We start from the raw sequence: 20,676 nt of genomic DNA on the forward strand, positions 1-20,676 counted from the left end.
ATTGTAGCATTCCCAAATATATGCAGATATCAAAACCATTTCTGATGTTGATTTGGGAAACTCAGACTTGTAACCAAAGATCACTGAATGAATTGGGTAAATGTTGGTGGATGTCAAAAGGATAAATGTCCCTCAGTTTCCCAATCAGATAAAGAGGAAGTCAAGGTAAGTGATAGTTAAATCAGGACTGTTGGTTCTTACAATTCTGAGACATTGAGTGGGCAGATAAACATTGAACATTCAGTTTATTTTTAATAATGAAGCTTTGTTTTACATGACATCTGCAGAAGCTGTGCGAAGATTGTTGAAATAATAGCAATTGAACCATTTCTATTGAAAGTTACTTTCATGTTTCAAAAGTGTGACGCAATGTTTGTAAATCAGAGTAGGCACAGAGGAATAAAGCTTCAATCTGTTACGAGGTAAAATCATCAATTGACAAAAACATGTTATATTTGAAATGTCTAATCCAAACACTTCTCGTCTCTTCAGTGAAGATTATTTACATTGTGTTTGTGCTACTTGTGCATAGATGACAGATGAGCCATTGTCATTTGAAGGAGCCAGTTCCTGCAAGAGAGAAATTAACCACGTTTAATAATCTGATTGATAATTGCCTCTCTTTACGGATAATTTTACAAACCCATAAACTCTGTTTCTCTTTCCACAGATCCGCTGACAATTTTACAAACCCGTAAACACTGTTTCTATTTCCACAGATCTGCTGACATTTTCCAGCATTTTTGGTTTTTATTTCAGATTTTTATCATCCGCTGTATTTTGCTTTTATTATACTGATATTCACAAGAAAGAATCAATGTACTCACAGTATCTGAAGATTGTTGGTTGCACTGTGTACTCTTTGTACCCTGTTTGCTTCCTGTGATAATTGAAAATATCAGAAATAAAGAATAATATTGACAGATTGGGCTGAAAAAAATGGCAATTGGCATTAAACCGCCCTCAGCTGATTACATTCACTCATACAGCCAATGGATCAATGAGACATTGGTTGACAGTGAACCCTGGTTTAATCTGCAGTACTCACATCCATTAGAAGTACAGAATTTACACAATGCGCCACAGGGAACATCATAGATTAACTGAGATCCTTCCATTGTTGCTGGGAGATTGCACGACTATTGCTGACTTGCTCAGATGTTGTTGGGAGTGGGTGCTCTTTGGATGATTTGTTGGTAGAAAGTGAAGCTGGAGGCAGTAGAAAGAGCCCTTCAGTCTTATTTCCATTAAATCGACATAGGCATGATGAAAGGAACAGAAATCAAGTGTCAGCGATCAACTCCCCGTTCCCTGTCATTAATATCCAGGTAACCGGTGTTACTTTATTGGGCCAAATGCGGGCAATTGGGACTAGATTAGTGGAAAAAACCGGGCAACATGGACAAGTTGGGCTGAAGGCCCTGTTTTCACGCTGTAAACTTTTATAACTCTATGACCTGCAAACGCAGAGGATAATTAGCTTTACTCAGCTCAATTTGTGAAGAATTTTCTTTACGCCTTTATATCTTCAGAACACATGAAAGCAAATTAAATACTTTTATAGTTTAATCACTGTGCTGGGCAACACACCAACAATTAGCCTCAGTCTCAGTTACAACAAGGCTGGTTACAGGGATGGGGTGGGGGAGTGGGCCTAGGTCAGGAGGGGTGGTGTAGGTTAAATGGGCAAACTGGCCTCCTACTGCACTGTAGGAATTCTCTGACTTTATGGTGCTAGGTGGTAGAAGTTGTGGGCTAAGGAAATGTTGTCGAAAGAGCCTTGGTGAGTTGCTGTAGTGCATCTTGTAGATGGTCTACACTGCTGCCATTGTGTGTTGGCAGTGGAGTGCGTGAATGTTGAAGGTGGTAGACGGAATTTCAACCAAGCGGGCTGTATTGTCTTGGATGGGGTCTTGTTTCTTGAATGTTATTGCAGTGACTCATCCAGGTGACTGGAAAATATTCCTTTACACTCCTTACTTGTGTCGTGTCGATGGTGAACGGGCTTTTAGGTGAACGGTTAGGTGAGATGAGCTACTTGCCACAGGTTTTCCCGCATCTGATCTATTCTTGTAACCACAGTATTTATATGGCTGGTCCAGTTCAGTTTCTGGTCAATGGTAACACCAGATGTTGATAGTGGGGGATTAAGTGATGGTAATGCCTTTGAATTGTTGAAGGTGATAGTTGCCTCTCAGTTATGTGGTGTGAATGATACTTGCCACTTATCAGCCAAAGCCTGAATGTTGTCTGATGTGTTGGGTGTTCTGGATCACATACAGGTCACCAACACGTTAAATAGTGCAACACTATTTTATTGAATCATTAACTGTTTAAAGTTACTTAGACTGTGGGTTAATACGATACTGGCATTAACTAAAGACCTTTGCCTTGTCCTAACCAGTTGATGCACTCAGCACATGGTGAATGTCTGTGTTGCAGGCTGTGAGCTCTGTCCTTCTATCTAGCTGCAACTCGAATGAGCGGGAACTCTGATGCCCTCTGTCTTTATAGTGCGTGTGCTCTCACTGGTGATTTGCTGCGGTGTTGTGTGTGTTGATTGGTCCCACTGTGTGTCCATCAGTGTGTGTCTGCACCATGATATACTGGTGTATATTATGACATCCCCCCTTTTATAAAATAATGTACCTGCGTGGCAATAAATAGTTTATGATGAATGTTCCTGACTATGTGTGTGCAAAATATTCACAGGACTATGTACATAAAAACTAAGCTGTTTACATGGGAAGGTGCCTGGTGCAGAAAAACAGTGTGTCACAAGAATAATGAGTGAACACTATATACAAACCACTTGAACGATTAAACGGAAGAACAGAACAAATCAGAAAGTCCATAAGTCCACAAATTAAGTCTCTGAGGTTGGTGACAAGTTCTGGTTGACCGCCTCAAGGGTGGGTCGGGAGCCGCCGGCTGAGGAGCGGGCTGGACTGCGTCAGAGTGAGGAGGAAGCAGAGTGACTGGAATCTCTGCATAGTCCGGGTCAGGGTCAACAGGAGGGCGTGGCAATGTGGAGGATCACGTAGCGAGGGCGGAACGAGACGAAGGGCACGTCGATTGCGGCGCAGAATGGAGCCATCCGGTAGACAAACCAGTAACGAGCAGGGAGCCACCTGCCGAAGAACCACAGTGGTTGCAGGGAGCCACCATCCGGAAGATGGATGCGAACGTTGTCATCTGGAGCCAGAGCAGGGAGATCAGCTGCACAGGAGTCATGAGCCGCCTTGTGCTGTGCACGAGACAGTTGCATTCGTTGAAGGACCGGAACGTGGTCGAGGTCTCGGACATGAATGGACGGCACCGTCATCCTCAGGGTGCGACCCATGAGCAGCTGGGCTGGCGACAGGGAAGTGGACAGTAGGGTCGAGCGATAGGCCAGCAAGGCAAGGTAGAAATCAGACCCAGCATCGGCAGCCTTGCGGAGGAGCAGTTTGACTATGTGGACGCCCTTCTCTGCTTTACCGTTGGATTGGGGGTACAGGGGATTGGATGTCACATGCACAAAGTTGTACCTCATGGAAAAGTTGGACCATTCCTGGCTTGCGAAGCAGGGGCCATTGTCCGACATCACAGTGAGTGGGATGCTGTGTCGAGCAAAGGTGTCCTTACAGGCACAGATGACTGCAGACGATGTGATGTCGTGTAAACGTACCACCTCCCGGTAGTTTGAAAAATAGTCTACAATCAGGACATAGTCCCTGCCCAGCGCATGGAACAGGTCGATGCCGACCTTGGACCAAGGGGGCGTGACCAACTCATGGGGCTGTAAGGTCTCACGTGGTTGGGCCGGCTGGAAGCGCTGACAAGTGGGGCAGTTAAGCACCGTGTTGGCAATGTCGTCATTGATGCCGGGCCAGTACACTGCCTCTCGGGCCCGTCGGCGGCACTTCTCCATGCCAAGATGGCCCTCGTGTAGCTGTTCCAAGACGAGCTGGCGCATGCTGTGCGGGATGACAATGCGGTCCAGTTTCAGGAGAACACCATCGACTACCGCCAGATCATCTCTGATGTTGTAGAACTGCGGGCATTGGCCCTTGAGTCACCCGTCTGTTAGGTGGCGCATGACACGCTGTAGTAAAGCGTCAGCCTCTGTCTCGCGGCGAATTTGGACCAGGCGTTCATCCGTGGCAGGTAGATTGGATATAATATAATCCTGGGATTATATTTTTTGGAGTTTAGGAGGTTGAGGGGAGATCTAATAGAAACTTACAAGATAATGAATGGCTTAGATAGGGTGGATGTAGGGAAGTTGTTTCCATTAGCAGGGGAGACTAGGACCCGGGGGCACAGCCTTAGAATAAAAGGGAGTCACTTTAGAACAGAGATGAGGAGAAATTTCTTCAGCCAGAGAGTGGTGGATCTGTGGAATTCATTGCCACAGAGGGCGGTGGAGGCCGGGACGTTGAGTGTCTTTAAGACAGAAGTTGATAAATTCTTGATTTCTCAAGGAATTAAGGGCTATGGAGAGAGAGCGGGTAAATGGAGTTGAAATCAAAGAACAAAGAACAAAGAACAAAGAAATGTACAGCACAGGAACAGGCCCTTTGGCCCTCCAAGCCCGTGCCGACCATGCTGCCCGACTAAACTACAATCTTCTACACTTCCTGGGTCCGTATCCCTCTATTCCCATCCTATTCATGTATTTGTCAAGATGCCCCTTAAATGTCACTATCGTCCCTGCTTCCACCACCTCCTCCGGTAGCGAGTTCCAGGCACCCACTACCCTCTGCGTAAAAAACTTGCCTCGTACATCTACTCTAAACCTTGCCCCTCTCACCTTAAACCTATGCCCCCTAGTAATTGACCCCTCTACCCTGAGGAAAAGCCTCTGACTATGTACTCTGTCTATGCCCCTCATAATTTTGTATACCTCTATCAGGCCTCCCCTCAACCTCCTTCGTTCCAGTGAGAACAAACCGAGTTTATTCAACCGCTCCTCATAGCTAATGCCCTCCATACCAGGCAACATTCTGGTAAATCTCTTCTGCACCCTCTCTAAAGCCTCCACATCCTTCTGGTAGTGTGGCGACCAGAATTGAACACTATACTCCAAGTGTGGCCTAACTAAGGTTCTATACAGCTGCAACATGACTTGCCAATTCTTATACTCAATGCCCCGGCCAATGAAAGCAAGCATGCCGTATGCCTTCTTGACTACCTTCTCCACCTGTGTTGCCCCTTTCAATGACCTGTGGACCTGTACTCCTAGATCTCTTTGACTTTCAATACTCTTGAGGGTTCTACCATTCACTGTATATTCCCTACCTGCATTAGGCCTTCCAAAATGCATTACCTCACATTTGTCCGGATTAAACTCCATCTGCCATCTCTCCGCCCAAGTCTCCAAACAATCTAAATCCTGCTGTATCCTCCGACAGTCCTCATCGCTATCCGCAATTCCACCAACCTTTGTGTCGTCTGCAAACTTACTAATCAAGCCATGATTGAATGGTGGAGTGGACTCGATGGGCCGAATGGCCTTACTTCCACTCCTATGTCTTATGGTCTTATGAAGGCCACATGGGCGTCAACCTGGCAGACGAATCCAGCTAGGTCACATGGAGTGTTGACTGCCCTGGAGAGAGCATCGGCGATGATTAGGTCTTTGCCCGGGGTGTATACCAGCTGGAAGTCGTATCGCCGGAGCTTGAGCAGAATATACTGGAGGCGAGGCGTCATGTCGTTCAAGTCTTTCTGTATTATATTGACCAGCGGGCGATGGTTGGTCTCGACGGTGATTTGGGGAAGGCCGTACACATAATCATGAAACTTGACGACACCGGTCAGAAGGCCCAGGCACTCCTTTTCTATCTGCGCGTAGCGCTGTTCCGTGGGGGTCATGGCGTGTGATGCATATGCAACGGGGGCCCATGATGAGGCCTCATCACGTTGCAGGAGCACTGCCCCAATGCCAGATCGGCTGGCATCGGTCGAAATTTTTGTCTCTTTCGCCGGATCAAAAAAAGCTAAGACCGGGGCCGTGGTGAGTTTGGTTTTGAGTTCTCTCCATTCGCGCTCGTGGGCAGGAAGCCATTGGAAGTCTGTCATCTTCCTGACCAGGTTCCTGAGAGCCGTGGTATGAGAGGTGAGGTTAGGGATGAACCTCCCTAGGAAGTTGACCATGCCCAGAAATCGCAGGACCGCCTTCTTGTCCTCTAGTGTTTTCATGGCTGTGATAGCAGCCACCTTGTCCGCATCTGGCCGCACACCCAATTGGGAGATATAGTCCCCTAGGAACTTGAGTTCCGTCTGACCAAAGGAGCATTTGGTTCTGTTGAGGCGTAGGCCCTGCTCCCGTATGCGTTTGAACACCCGCTGGAGGTGACTGACATGCTCCTGCGGGGCGGTGGACCAAATAATTATGTCGTCGACATAAACGCGAACACCTTCAATGCCTTCCATCATTTGTTCCATGATCCTGTGGAACACTTCTGAAGCCGATATGACCCCAAACGGCATCCTGTTGTAACAATATCTGCCAAAGGGGGTGTTAAAGGTACACAGTTTCCTGCTGGATTTGTCGAGCTGGATTTGCCAGAATCCTTTCGAGGCGTCAAGTTTGGTGAAGAGCTTGGCGCGAGCCATCTCGCATGTGATCTCTTCGCGCTTTGGAATTGGATAATGCTCCCTCATGATATTACGATTCAGATCCTTGGGATCAATGCAAATACAGCTCGCCGGAAGGCTTTTTTACGCACACCATGGAACTGACCCAGTCGGTTGGTTCCGTAACCCTGGAGATCACTCCTTGGTCTTGGAAGTCCTGCAGCTGCTGCTTGAGGCAGTTCTTGAGGGGTGCTGGGACTCTGCGAGGTGCATGCACCACAGGTTTGAGTAGGATCTTGTAAGTATATGGGAGCGTGCCCATGCCTTCGAAGACGTCTCGGTGCTGGTCGATGATGGCGTCAAGTTGCGCCCTGAAGTCAGCGTCCTGGAAGGCGGGCGTGTCATCAGGAGAGAGAGAGTGAACTCTTTGAATGAGGTTCAACAGCTTGCACGCCTGTGCGCCAAGCAGGGAGTCCTTCGAGGAGCCCACGATATCTAAAGGAAGGATGGCTTTCCGTGACTTGTGCGTCACTTCAAGTTGCCACGAGCCGGTAGCAGGAATGATGTTGCCAGTGTAGTCCAATAGCTGCAGGCCAATGGAAGGATGGCTGGTTTGACACGAAGGCTTTGGAACGCAGACCACGCCATGAGATTGGCAGAGGCACCAGTGTCCAGGTGGAATCGTATTTGGGACCTGTTGACCGTCAGGGTGGCACACCACTCATCTGTGCTCTCACGCACACCCTCACAGAGTCTCACACACACTTTCTCTCATGCACTGTCACGCACACACTAGCACACACACATACACTCTCATATATACTCTCACACATACACACACTGTATACCGACAGCGGCTGGTGTCTTTGTTTCGGGGACAGCCTGTTTTTCGTTACGACACCGACTCGAAAAGGCGCCTTCGGGTCCTCGGTGTCACTGCTGTGTGGGAGGTCCGCATCGGACTCGGTGACCGTGTGTTGAATTGCCCGAACATTCCTGCGAGGCTGGCTGAAGCGATATGAGTTGGCAGGCTGAGTTGCTCGACAGCAGCCAAGTCTTCCACATCGTAGACATTGTCGAGATTTTGTGTGGCATTGCCCCTTTAAATGGGCGGAGCTACAGTTGCCGCACGTTGTAACGTCAGCACGTTCGCTGCACCACCGCGCATGCACGGTGCGGTCGTGCGTGGTGCGTGCCTGCGCATTACGTTCCTCAACATCGCCGACCCCTCGTTTGGTGCGCACAAGCGCGGGAATCCATGAAAAGCGCGCGAAATGGCCGCCCTCATCCAGGCTGAGGCCCTGGAGGTACTCAATCACTTGGGGCCGTTCTGCCTCGTGGGGACCTTGCCGCGCCGTTTCAGCCACTTGTATATGGGAATACCGACTCGTAGCGTTTTCATGTAAGACACAGGTCTCGATGGCGGTCGCTAGGGTGTGTTGCTTTACTTTGAGGAGCTGCTGATGTAGGGGGTCCGACTGAACACCGAAAACGATCTGGTCGCGTATCATGGAGTCGGAGGTGGGCCCGTCGCTGCAAGATTGCGCAAGGATGCGGAGGTGCGTAAGAAAGGATTGGAAAGGTTCATCCTTACCCTGCAAACACTGCTGGAACACATATCATTCGAAACCTTTATTCACTTCTACGCTGCAGTGAGTGTCAAACTTGAGGAGGATCGTCATCATCTGCAAAGGTGAGAGAGTTGAAAATGTGGATGGCATGGTCCCCGGCCATGGAGAGGAGAAGCGCAATCTTTCTGGTGTCCGAGGTGCCCTCCCTGTCCGTGGCTTCGAGGAAGGGCTCGAAGCGCTGTTTGAAAATCTTCCAGTTGGCCCCGAGGTTGCCAGCGATGTGGAGTGGCGGCAGCAGGCTGATGTTGTCCATGTCACAGGATACAAAATGCTGGCGGAAGGCAGATCACTTGCAGGTGGGTCTAAGAAGTGCTAGTATCCCACCACTCCTGGTATCATGATGTGTTGGGTGTTCTGGATCACATACAGGTCACAAACACTTGAAATAGTGCAACGCTATTTTGTTGAATCATTAACTGTTTAAAGTTACTTAGACTGTGGGTTAATACGATACCAGCTTTAACTAAAGACCTTTGCCTTGTCCTAACCAGTCGATGCACTCAGCACATGGTGAATGTCTGTGTTGCAGGCTGTGAGCTCTGTCCTCCTAGCTAGCTGCAACTCGAATGAGCGGGAACTCTGATGCCCCCTGTCTTTATAGTGCGTGTGCTCTCATTGGTGATTGGCTGCGATGTTGTGTGTGTTGATTGGTCCCACTGTGTGTCCATCAGTGTGTGTCTGCACCATGATATACTGGTGTATATTTATGACATTGGCAAGGTCATTTTTCACATGGGTATGGAGAGCTCCACTATCTAAGGAATCATGAATGGTTCTGAACATATCATCAGTGACTAACTCCACCTCTGCCCTTATGATGAAGGGAAGGTCATTGATAAAGCTGCTGAAAATGGTTGGGCCGAGGACACTACCCTGTGGAACTCCTGCAGTGATGTCCTGGAACTGAGATGATTGACTTCAAACAACCAGAACTATATTCCTTTGTGCTAGGTATGAGTCCAACCGGCAGGGAGTTTTCCCTCTGATTCCCATTAATGCAAATCTTGCTCAGGCACCTTGTTGCTTAGAATATTGTCTCAATACAGATCCTCCTGGGATCAGACCGAAAGCACACCACTTTCTCTCATCAACATTAATTGACAATTTCACTCAGAGTGCGCATGCTGCAGGTGCATATGTCAAATGGAAGGACTGGCACACTGTTGCTTCAAGGAGTGTTCTTCTGAAGTTGGTGATCAAAAAAAAAGGTTTACAATTAGACTTTTACAATGAGCGTCACATTTTATGAATAATGAAGCATTCTCAAGGCTGTAATGTCAGAAACATTGCAGGCAATTTGTGTGCAACAGACTTCCACAAACAGCAATGTGATAATGACCGGATCGTCTGCTTCTTAATAGGAAGGACAAACTTGTTCAAGGGAGGACTCCCATTTATTCAACAAAGTACTGTTGTGCTACGGCGTATTTAATGTCCAACACAGAACACATACAGAGTCTCGATTTAATGCCTCCTCTAAAAGACACCACCTCCGATAGTACAGCACTGCCTCAGTGCTGCATTGATGTGTCAGCCCAGATTTTCGGCCCACGTCCCTGGCATGGTACTCGAACCCACAACCCTTGGACTCAGGGAATAGCGAGGCACCCACTGTGTCACAGCTAGCAGCCACTCAGCCGAGTGGTAGAGTGTGAGGAGTTTTTCTCTCGGATTGCTTGATGTTGACATGAAGGTAATTAAGGTAAATTAAGGTGGGGAAAGGTAATTAAGATTAACTAAGGTTTATTTGCCAGCATTAATATTCCTGTCCTTGAAAAACACAAAAATGAAAATATCAGAAAAATTTGAAACATTAAGTTTTATTACCTGGTGCTTTTTTCTGAAAATTGAGAGTTGCATATTGAATATCTTCTCTCTCTGTATCTGCACAGAATGAGATAGAAATATAGAATTTTATCCATACAGGCAGTGTCTAAGCTACAAATTAATTTTAATATGATTGTAGTTTGATATAATATTATATTGAGTTTGAAAGTGATTTATTTAGGTCCTCAACGAAGATCTTGGGCGGGATTCTACGGTCGCCGATGCCGAAATTGCATTCAGCGATCAGCCGGCGAATACCTGATCCCGACCAAATTGGGGACGCCGCCTCCCCCTCCAATGCAGACATTGCCTGAGGCACACTCCCGATGCTCCGCCCGTGACCGGCTGAGTTCTCGACGGGGTGGGACATGTGTGGTCTCACCCGTTGGGAACTCGGTGTGGCGGCTGCAGGCTCAGTCCAGCGGCACCACAGTCGGGGGAGGGCTGATCCGCGGGCTGGGCTCGGACATTATTCGGGGCTGGGTCACTTTGCGAGTTGATCCGGGGCACGTGAGCCGGCCGCAGGGCGAGACTATTTCGCGGACTGGGTCTGCGAGCAACCTCCTCCATGTAGTACCGCGTGGCCGCTGCAGGCCGTTGCCGTGCGCATGTGCGACCATGGACCCGGCAATTCTCCGGGGTGTACCAGCAGCTAGAGCCGGGTGCTCTACGCTGCCGTCCTGTTAGCCCCCAGCAAAACGGGTAATCGGTGGCCGTTTTGCACCATTTATTCTGCCGCAAAACGCCACCGTTCCCCTGCCAGCGTGGGGACATAGCCTCAGAATCAGAGAACCCAGACACTGAAATCCAAACCAAGTAAACTATTCAAGTATGAGGAGGTGTTGGCTCAGGTGGATTTCAAAAAACGTATATTAAGTTACATAATGCTGAACTAACAATTCAGATAAATAATAAATAATTTTCAAGCATCACAAAATGATACCCGAAATCTGCGATTATACACATCAGGAAAGGATGAGCGAGCAGGGTCTCTTTCTTCTTGCAATGAGATGGTTGAAGTGGCACAGTGGTTAGCACTGCTGCCTCACAGCTCCAGGGGCCCGGGTTCAATTCCGGCCTTGAGTGACTACCTGTGTGGAGTTTGCACTTTCTCCCCGTGTCTGCGTGGGTTTCCTTCGGATGCTCTGGTTTTCCTCCCAGTATAAAGATGTGCAAGTTAGGAGGATTGGCCATGCTAACTTGCCCCTTCGTGTCCAAAAGATTAGGTAGGTTTATGGGAATGGGGTGGGGATGCGCGTTTAAGTAGTGTGCTCTGTCCAAGGGATGGTGCAGACCTGATGGGCCAAATGGCCTCCTTCTGCACTGTAGGGATTCTATGATTCTATAAAGTGGGAATATGGCAGGATCTAGGCGATATCTTTAAAATTGTCTTTGACAATTTGATGCCCTTGACAAAGGGTGATCTGGACTCAAAACGTTAGCTCTTTTTTTCTCCCTACAGATGCTGCCAGACCTGGTGAGATTTTCCAGCATTTTGGGCGGGATTGTCCGACCCCTGGCCGGGTCAGAGAATCCCCGGGGTGGGGGGCGATGTGAATCCCGCCCCGACGCTCCGCCACCGGATTCTCCGCCGCCGGTTTTCGGCCTGGTGCGGGGATCACGCCACGCCAGTTGGGGGCCGTTGGCAGTGACACCCCCCCCCCCCCCCGGCAATTCTCCAGGCCCCGATGGGCCGAGCGGCCGTCAGTTTCTGGCCAGTCCTGCCGCCATAAATTGGACATGGTCCCACACGGCGGGACCTGGCTGGTGCGGTCCTCGGAGGAGCGCAGGGCATCCGGCCCCGGGGGTGGGGGTGGGGGGAGGGGGGGGGGCATGGTGGCCTGGCCCCCGATTGGGGCCCACTGATCTGCGGGCGGGCCTCTGCCTTGGGGCACTTCTTCCTTCAGCGCCGGCCTCTGTAGGGCTCCGCCATGTCCGGCACGGAGAAAACATCCCCCATGCGCATGCACTAGAATACGCTGGCGGTTCTGCGCATGCGCTAACTCGCGCTGGCTCCTCGCCGCCGGTTGGCGCAGCGCCAACCCCTCTGGCGCCTGCCTAGCCCCTGGAAGTGCGGAGGATTCCGCAACTTCCGGTTGGCCCGAAGCTGAAGTGGTTCTTGGCGCCGGGCCAATTCGTCGATTGCAGTGAATCCTGCCCTTTCTCTTTGGTTTCAGATTCCAGCATCCGCAGTAATTTGCTTTTATCTTCAAAATTGTGAATGGTTTTGATGGAGTAGGTACATGGGCTTGTGTGGGGGTGAGGGGGTGTTGGGTGTTGCGAGCGGGGTGAATTTTAACAGGCAAGCAGGTGGGAGTTAAATCCCAAATAGTGTTGTTGAGCTTCACCCAGGTGGCTTTGCTCCTCTATCGCATTATGTTCAAAGTAATTTGTAATCTAATTTTTCTTCTCAAAATATTACCTCACATTATCTATGTTGAACTTAATTTGCCCATTCTAAAAGCATTCTTCAAGTTTATTCATGTTTTCTTGTAAATTACTGCAGTCCTCCTCTGTATTGAGCATCCCCCCTTCCCTGACCAATTTGGTCCAGTCCAAAAATTTAGAAATTGTTTTTTTCCAGTCAACGTGTCTTGAGTCTTTGCTTCCATCATTTTCTCTGGGAGAAAATTCCAGAGTCTATGAATGGTTTTAAGGCAAACTGGATAGATTTATGGTAAGCAAGGGGGTGATAGGTTATCGGGGAGGACGTACAATGCAGTTTTGAGTTTACTATCAGATCAGTCTTATGTAATAGCAGAGCAGACTCAAGGGCTGAATGGCTTACTCCAGCTCCTTTTTTGTACATTTGTAAAGACAAAATCATCAATATAAATTGTGAACAACAATGGTCCAAGTACTCAACTAACTTTCCACCTTTCTTGAAATTGTCAAGTAGGGAATTAAAACATTCCTATAGATAATTAACCATTGCTTTAATCAAACACGCCATATAAACTGGTTGGGCGGAATGGTCACTTGTGTATTTTATATTCTGTGTAATTTTAAACAGCAAACCTGTGACACATACAGTGACCAAGGTGGCTGAATAAATGTTTCTGTGTTGTGCTCAAACATTCAGTGGACCAGCATTACAAATATCCATATAATTAAAGAGTGTTAAAATAGCTCAGTATTTAGGACTGCACACCTGAAGATCTTCCCACCCAAAGTAATAAACTGGAAGCAAAATAAAACATAATAAAACCTGACAGTCTCTATTTTAACAATATCTGCACAGAAAGAATGCGATCATTTTTAAAATGTTAGTGGCATCAATGGGAATGGGGAGAAAGCGGGAATACGGCATTGATTTCATAGAAATAGAATTTACAGTGCAGATTGAGAATCAGCCATGATCATAATGTATGGTGGAACAGGCTCCAAGTGGCTCCTGCTCCCAGTTTGTATCATCTGATTCAACTACTGACCATCTCTTTTTGCCGTTTTATTGATAATTGCATATTCATCAAATCTACTTTTCTCAGGCATCTCGTTATCTCCTGCAAGAATAAGAGTTTCGGATTAGAACATGGGAACTATTCAATTTAAAGAAGGTGCATCAGGCATTTCTACGACACTGTTATACGGCTAATGAGACATCCTGAAATCATTTGGACAATGGAATCAATAAAAGTAATATTGTCTGAACCAGATTGTTAGGCTGTGCTGAGTTCTCACAAGTGGTTTTGAGAAGACCAAAGTAAGTGTGACGAGTACTGGGGGCATTTAATGGTTGTCAGATGATAGCTCAGGAAATCTATAACCACGCAGAGTGGAAGTGATAAGCACTCAAAATACAGCTAAGACCAGGTCGGTAACAGAGATACAAGACAAATTATGGATGGGATTTAAGCTAAGGCAGACTCTCATTGAGAAGTTTCGGTCCAAATCTTCCGATGAGCAGCAATCGACAGATTGCCACTCTGCTCAATCTTTCCCCCCACCTCAAAGCTGTTCCACACTTCTTGTTGGATCATCCTAATACTGAGATCCCAGAAGAGCTCTGTCACATTGCATAGAAGGATGACCACACATGTCCTCTTTTTCCCGCATTAGCGGTCATATGGTGCTGGACTTTTTGGCATCCGCTGCCTGTAGCGGAGTTCCTGATGTGACAGAGAAAAAAAACGGGATTGGCACCAGTTTCCAATGGTCTGGCCACCCGCTGGCTGCAGCATCGAGGTGTGTGCCCTGCCCCAGCGGAAGGATGCAAATAGGTCAAAATTGACATATTTACATCCTGCTAACGGACTGGGCATTGGATTCTCCATGCGTACGTGATTCTCCAGCCCTCTGGGTCGGGATTCAAATGGGTGTGGATTGGTACAGGCATTTCCCATTGTGGCCCTGGCGTGGTGGACCTTGCGGTGGGCCAATGGGGTAAGTCTTCAAGGTGGGTGCCCCAAAGTTCGTTCCCCAAAATGCAAATCTGACCCTCCATATCCCTAACCAAATGCCCCCCACAAGACCCCCCCACTAGAGACCCTCCATAATAGAGCTCCCCACCTGAGACCCAGATAACAGGACCCCCACAAGAGATCCCCCATAAGAGAGGCCTCCAACACAAAACCTTCCATATCAGAGCCTCCACAAGACCCCCCTCCACCAGAGACCCCCCATAACAAAGCCCCGTCACCAGATATCCCCAGAACAGACCCCCACAACAGAGACTCTCCATAACATATTAATTGTTTCATTTCCCTTCATGCATGAATGACTCTTGACCACGTCAAAAGCAGCCAAGTGTCCTCACTCCACCTTTTTCTCTGCTGGGAGGAAGCAGTCAGTGCAGGGATCCTCTGTGGCCGTTCCCCTCAGTAACAAGTATACCATTTTGGATACTGTTGAGGGGGACGGCCTACCAGGGGTAAGCCAGGGTGAACGGATCTCCAGCACTGAGTCCGTCCCTGTGGCTCAGAAGGGAAGGAGGGAGAGCAGGAGAGCAATAGTTATTGGGAACTCGATAGTTAAAGGGACAGATAGACGGTTCTGTGGCAGCGAAAGAGACTCACGGATGCTATGTTGCCTCCCGGGTGCCAGGGTCGGTGACGTCTCGGACCATGTTTTCAGTCACAAGTCGTGGTACATATCGGTACCAACGATATAGGTAAGAGAAGGGACGGGGATTTAAAACAGGAATTTAGGGAGCTAGGGTGGAAGCTGAGAGCCAGGACAAACCATGTTGTCGTCTCTGGTTTGTTGCCGGTGCCACGTGCTAGTGAGATGAGGAACAGGGAGAGAGTGCAGATAAACATGTGGCTGCAGGGATGGTGTAGGAGGGAGGGTTTCAGGTACGTGGATAATTGGAGCACATTCTGGGGAAGGTGGGACCTGTACAGACAGGTCGGTTTGCACCTGAACCAGAGGGGCACCAATATCCTGGGAGGGAAATTTGCTACGGCTCTTTGGGGGGGTTTTAAACTCATTTGTCAGGGGGCTGGGAAAACGAGCTGTAGTCCAGAAGCCAGCGTCGAGAGTAGTGAGGGACTGAGGAGGGTATCAAGGTCGCAGGAGTGTACCGGCAGACAGAAAGGTGGGTTGAAGTGTGTCTACTTCAATGCAAGGAGCATCCGGAATAAGATAGGTGAACTTGGAGCGTGGATTGGTACTTGGGACTACGATGGTGTGGCCATTACGGAGACATGGTTAGAACAGGGACAGGAATGGTTGTTGGACGTTCCGGGGTATAGATGTTTCAATAAGAGTAGGGAAGGTGGTAAAAGAGGTGGAGGAGTAGCATTGTTAATCAAGGATAGTTTAACGGCTGCAGAAAGGCAGTTTGAAGGGGATCTGCCGACTGAGGTAATATGGGCCGAAGTTAGAAATAGGAAAGGAGCGGTCACATTGTTAGGAGTTTTCTAGAGGCCCCCAAGTAGTAATAGAGATGTGGAGGAAGAAATTGCAAAACAGATTATGGATAAGTGTGGAGGTCTCAGGGTAGTTGTCATGGATGACTTTAACTTTCCAAATATTGATTGGAACCTCGAGAGGTCGAACAGTTCGGATGGGGCAGTTTTTGTACAGTGTGTACAGGAGGGTTTCCTGACACAATATGTGGATAGGCCGACAAGAGGGGGGGGGGGGGCACATTGGATTTGGTACTGGTTAATTAACCGGGCCAAGTGTTAGATTTGTTTGTAGGAGAGCACTTTGGAGACAGTGACCACAATTCGGTGTCTTTCACTATTGCAATGGAGAGGGATAGGGCCATACGGCAGGGCAAGGTTTATAATTGGGGGAGGGGTAATTATGATGCGATTAGGCAAGAATTAGGGAGCATAAGATGGGAACAGAAACTGTCAGGGAAAGGCACAAATGAAAAGTGGAGCTTGTTCAAGGAACAATACTGCGTATCCTTGATAGGCATGTCCCTGTCAGGCAGGGAGGAAATGGCCGTGTGAGGGAACCATGGTTCACAAAAGCGGTTGAATGTCTTGTCAAGAGGAAAAAGGAAGAATATGTAAGGATGAGAAAACAAGATTCAGTAGGGTCGCTTGAGGGTTACAAGGTAGCAAGGAATGAGCTGAAAAAAGGGCTTCGGAGAGCTAGGAGGGGGCATGAGTCCTTGGCGGGTCAGATCAAGGAAAACCCCAAGGCGGTTTACTCTTACATGAGAAATAAAAGAATGACCAGGGTGAGGGTAGGGCCGGTGAAGGACAGTAGTGGGAACTTGTGCATGGAGTCAGAAGAAACAGGAGAGGCGTTTAATTGATACTTTTCTTCCGTGTTCACAAAGGAAAGGGGCCATGTTTTTGAGGATGAGAGTGTGATTCAGGCGGGTAGGCTGGAGGAAGTAGATGTTCTGAGGAAAGATATATTAGCAATTTTGAATCTGGGAGGTGTAGGGGGGTTCCTTGGCGGTTAGCGATAGGAATTATTTTATTTGTGGCCTTACCATCCGGGGAAACGAAACCTTGGTTGCCCAAAAGTCCTCGGGGCAATAACTAAGGAATTGTCTCAGCTGCGGTTGTTTGCCACGCAGAAACGGTATGCTCTTGACTATCTTCTGGCCCGTGAGGGTGGGGTATGCGCCATAGTGCAGGGCAAGTATATCATGGGAGTTCAAGTCCTAACCGCTAACATCACTAAATTTATGGATCACATACGGGATCACCTGGACGGAATGCAGGACCCTGGCTCTTCGGGTAACTGGGGATTCGGAGGTTGGAAGGACTGGTTGATAAATATGGCCATGTATTTAGCAGTGGCACTTGGCTGCATCTTTGTGGGCCTGGCCATCCTTAAATGCGTGATGGGTAAAACTCGGTTCGGGAGGGCAGCTTGTGTTCTGGGTCTTTGTGAAGCGAGTCAGACTTGCAAGTTGGTTAAAAATAAATAATACTATACTTACAAATCCATCTCGAGTTTTAGTGAGGCCAGACTGACGGGTAAAGAAATTAATATTGTCAGCGGGGCCCACCGAAAACGGGCGGCCACTCGGCCCATTGCGGGCCGGAGAATCGCCGGGGAGCCGCTACCAGCGGCCGCCAACCGGCGCGATGCGATTCCCACCCCCGCCAAATCCCCGGCGCCGGAGAATTCGGCAGCCAGCAGGGGCGGGATTCACGCCACCCCCCGGCGATTCTCCGACCCGGTGGGGGGTCGGAGAATCCCGCCCATAGTCTCCTAAATGGAAAATTCAGCCAATGATAAGCTTAAAAAGGTGAGATGTGAGTATTAGTGAGGCGATGGATATTCGTGACTAATGGGGGTGGTAGGGTGGCAGGTGGTATGTGGGTCAAGTCTATTCAGGTTTGGTCAAGCAGGGCTAGTCGAGTGCGACGGTCAGGAGGATAGTCGGGCAGTCGAGTGCGTCAGGGTGTAGTTCTGGGTCAGACATTCTCAGTGGGGTAGTCGGAGGAACAGCCGGGTGATAAGGTTTTGTGCTGTGGAGGTAGTCAGATAGTCAGATGGGTGGTCACGAGAATAGTTAGAGGGTCAGAGGGTGTAGGCTTGTGGGAGGTAGTCAGGTCTGGTCGAGGAATGTAGCCGGGTGTCTCGGGGCAGTTCATCAGCCAGTGGTTCAGTCAGGTGGTCTTAGGGATAGTTAGGAGTCATGGCGGTAGAAGATGGAGGGGGATGGGGTAGAGGAGAAAGTCAGGGGTTCAGTGCATCTGTTTGCAGGTTTGCCTGCAGTTGCCAAGGTGTTAGTCTAAGTTTTCTCTGTCTAGTATTTCCCGGGTAACATCGGAACGGACTCTGACTCGGAGCTGATGACTTTTCTCGAGGGTCCCGGGGATTGGGGAATTGCCCTTCAAAAATTCAAACTTTCTGGGCAGTTCCCATGGAGGTCAGCGTGAATCAGAGCATCCATGGGATCTGATGCACATCTCTGGTTGTATGGCCAGTCTCTGACGATCTGATTACTGGAAGATTTAGCACGTGGTTTGTTAAAGTTTCTAATTTGAACTACATTGTAGAAACTTCCAGATCAATTCCTGGTCTTGAGTTCTAATTGCTCTCGATGAGCAAACTTGAACAGGTTTTTGGTTGGGTAACTGTGAACAGGCTCACTGGCAGTTGTCTTAATATGGGTGGTGTTTAGAAAGAGCTGTTATTTGGGATCCTAGAGTAGTAAAACATCCACAGTACGCTACAAATTTAGCTTTAAATAGTACCAGAATTACAAGAGTCTGAAGTGAAGACCCAACAATGAAAATGGGAAGTTATTAGGATGTTAAAATAAATTATGTTTGTGTTCAACACAATATTTGGATGTGCGAAAAAAAAACACAAATTACCTTTTTTTTTAAACTGCAACTGAATAATACAAAAGGGGATCCATAATTCTGAACAGAGAAAACCCGTGTAAAATTTGATTTTGTTCTGAGGGTTTAAATGTTACCTTGCATCTGCTGCATTTCATGAACATTTGAATAAAGATGTGATGCATCTTCTGCATTTTCCCCTGGCTGCAGAGGTTCCTGTCTTTGATTTTCCACAGCTATTCAAACAGAGAACAGAAAAATGCATTCAGTTTTCCGTCTCGATTTCCAATAAAAGGTACAGGCCTAGTGATACTTGAATTGATACAAGCCGCACTCCGGGACCTGAACACATTATCCAGGCTAATACTGAGCTATTCTGAGCAGCTACTGCAATTTCAGAGGTGGAGAGTGTGATAGTATGGATAAGTAGTTTTGTAAACATTAACAGATACGACCTCCAACCAGCAGGTGGCAGTGAAGGACAACCACGTGACACTGCTACCTCGGCCAGTCTGGAGATAGTCGTCGTAGTGGATAGTCACATTTGTGATAGCTCTTGGATAATTTTATAATAGTAATTTAATAGTTAGTAGATTCTGACCCACGAAGTAGACGTTCCCTGCTGCACTAATTCCATCCAGCCAAGCACCTGAGCATAACAGAGAGGATACTAAACTAAGTTGCTACTTGTTCAATTGGGTGCTTCACTGGATTCTTGTAGCTTCCTGACCTCAAAGAGCAGTAAAAACAAACAGATAAACCCAAATCACTGTGGATTCTGCAATCTGAAACAAAAACAGAAAACAGAAACAGAAAATACTGGACAATCTGCTCCTCCCCACAGGCCCAACCCCTACAACAGTGTAAATATGATCATATTTCCAGTTCTCTCAAAATTTGACACAGTGTCATCCATACATAAAACATTAGCTCCCTTCTCTCTCCACAGATGCTGCCAGGCTTGCTGAGATTGTCCAGTACTTTCCATTTTTGTAACAACAAACAGATTCTCTGATCATTCATCACATTTATTGTTCTGGATCTTCATGATGTGGTGACTCTATTTGCCCCATTAATAATAGTAACTACTCTTCAATGGGAATGAATTGGTTGTGAAGTACTACAGGATATTTTGAGGACATAATACTGTCATCATGAACCAGTAACCCAGAATACTTAGACTAGCAATACAGAGAATGCAAGTTGAAATCCCACAAGGCAGTTGCAGTATGACAATTGAATATAATTGCCCAAATAAATCTGGAAATGAAGAGATGGGATCAATAAAAATGTTCCATTACCATCAAGCCAGGGGACCAACCCTGGTTGAATGAAGAGTGCAGGAGAGTAGAGAACAGCGCCAGGTGCACCTGATAATGACTTGCCAACCTGGTGAAGCTCCAAGACAAAACTATGTGCATGCCAAACCATGAAAGACGCATTAGTATACAGAGATAGGCAACGTGAGACACAATGGTCGGGATTCTCCGATCCCGCGGCCAAGTTCCGCGCCGCGTCAAAAGCGGCGCGAACAACTCCGGCGTTCAGGCCAGCAAAAGTGCGCTAATTCTGCGCCAGGGAAGGGGCCTGCATGAGCGTCATAGGAAGCGCGACGGCGTGACCCGGAACGGCGTCACAGATACGCGTGGCATAATTGACGCCGCACGGCGTCGCTGTTAAATGGATGCCATCAGCAGAGAAACAGTGCAATGCGGGAAGATGGCCGCCCGCCACGCAGGGCCAAGGTGCCAGGACCGCAACATCGAAGCGCTCCTGGACGCTGTGGAGCTGAGGAGGGATATCCTGTACCCCGGACACGGCCATAGGGTCACAGCCAACACCAGCCGGCGCCTGTGGAGGGAGAGGGTGTGGGGAGGGGGGAGAAGGGGGAGGATGGGGAGTGGGAAGGAAGGGGAATGGGGAGGAGGGGGGGAGTGGGGGGG

General features: G+C 48.2%; 1 protein-coding gene across 1 annotated transcript in view; it reads right to left on the reverse strand.

The window, feature by feature from the left end:
• Window positions 1-235: 235 nt before the first annotated feature.
• Window positions 236-20,676, reverse strand: part of LOC140427114 (uncharacterized) — a 687,008-nt gene continuing 666,567 nt past the window's right edge. Inside the window, exons 20-24 of the mRNA XM_072512644.1 lie at window positions 18,871-18,969; window positions 13,454-13,525; window positions 10,023-10,079; window positions 828-880; window positions 236-570 (exon numbers count right to left, since the gene is read on the reverse strand). Of these exons, the coding sequence (XP_072368745.1) occupies window positions 499-570; window positions 828-880; window positions 10,023-10,079; window positions 13,454-13,525; window positions 18,871-18,969 (353 nt within the window). The 3' untranslated portion in view covers window positions 236-498. The remainder of the gene's footprint in view (window positions 571-827; window positions 881-10,022; window positions 10,080-13,453; window positions 13,526-18,870; window positions 18,970-20,676) is intronic.

Source organism: Scyliorhinus torazame, chromosome 7 (genome assembly GCF_047496885.1).
Source record: "Scyliorhinus torazame isolate Kashiwa2021f chromosome 7, sScyTor2.1, whole genome shotgun sequence".
Classification (NCBI taxonomy): Eukaryota; Metazoa; Chordata; class Chondrichthyes; order Carcharhiniformes; family Scyliorhinidae; genus Scyliorhinus; species Scyliorhinus torazame.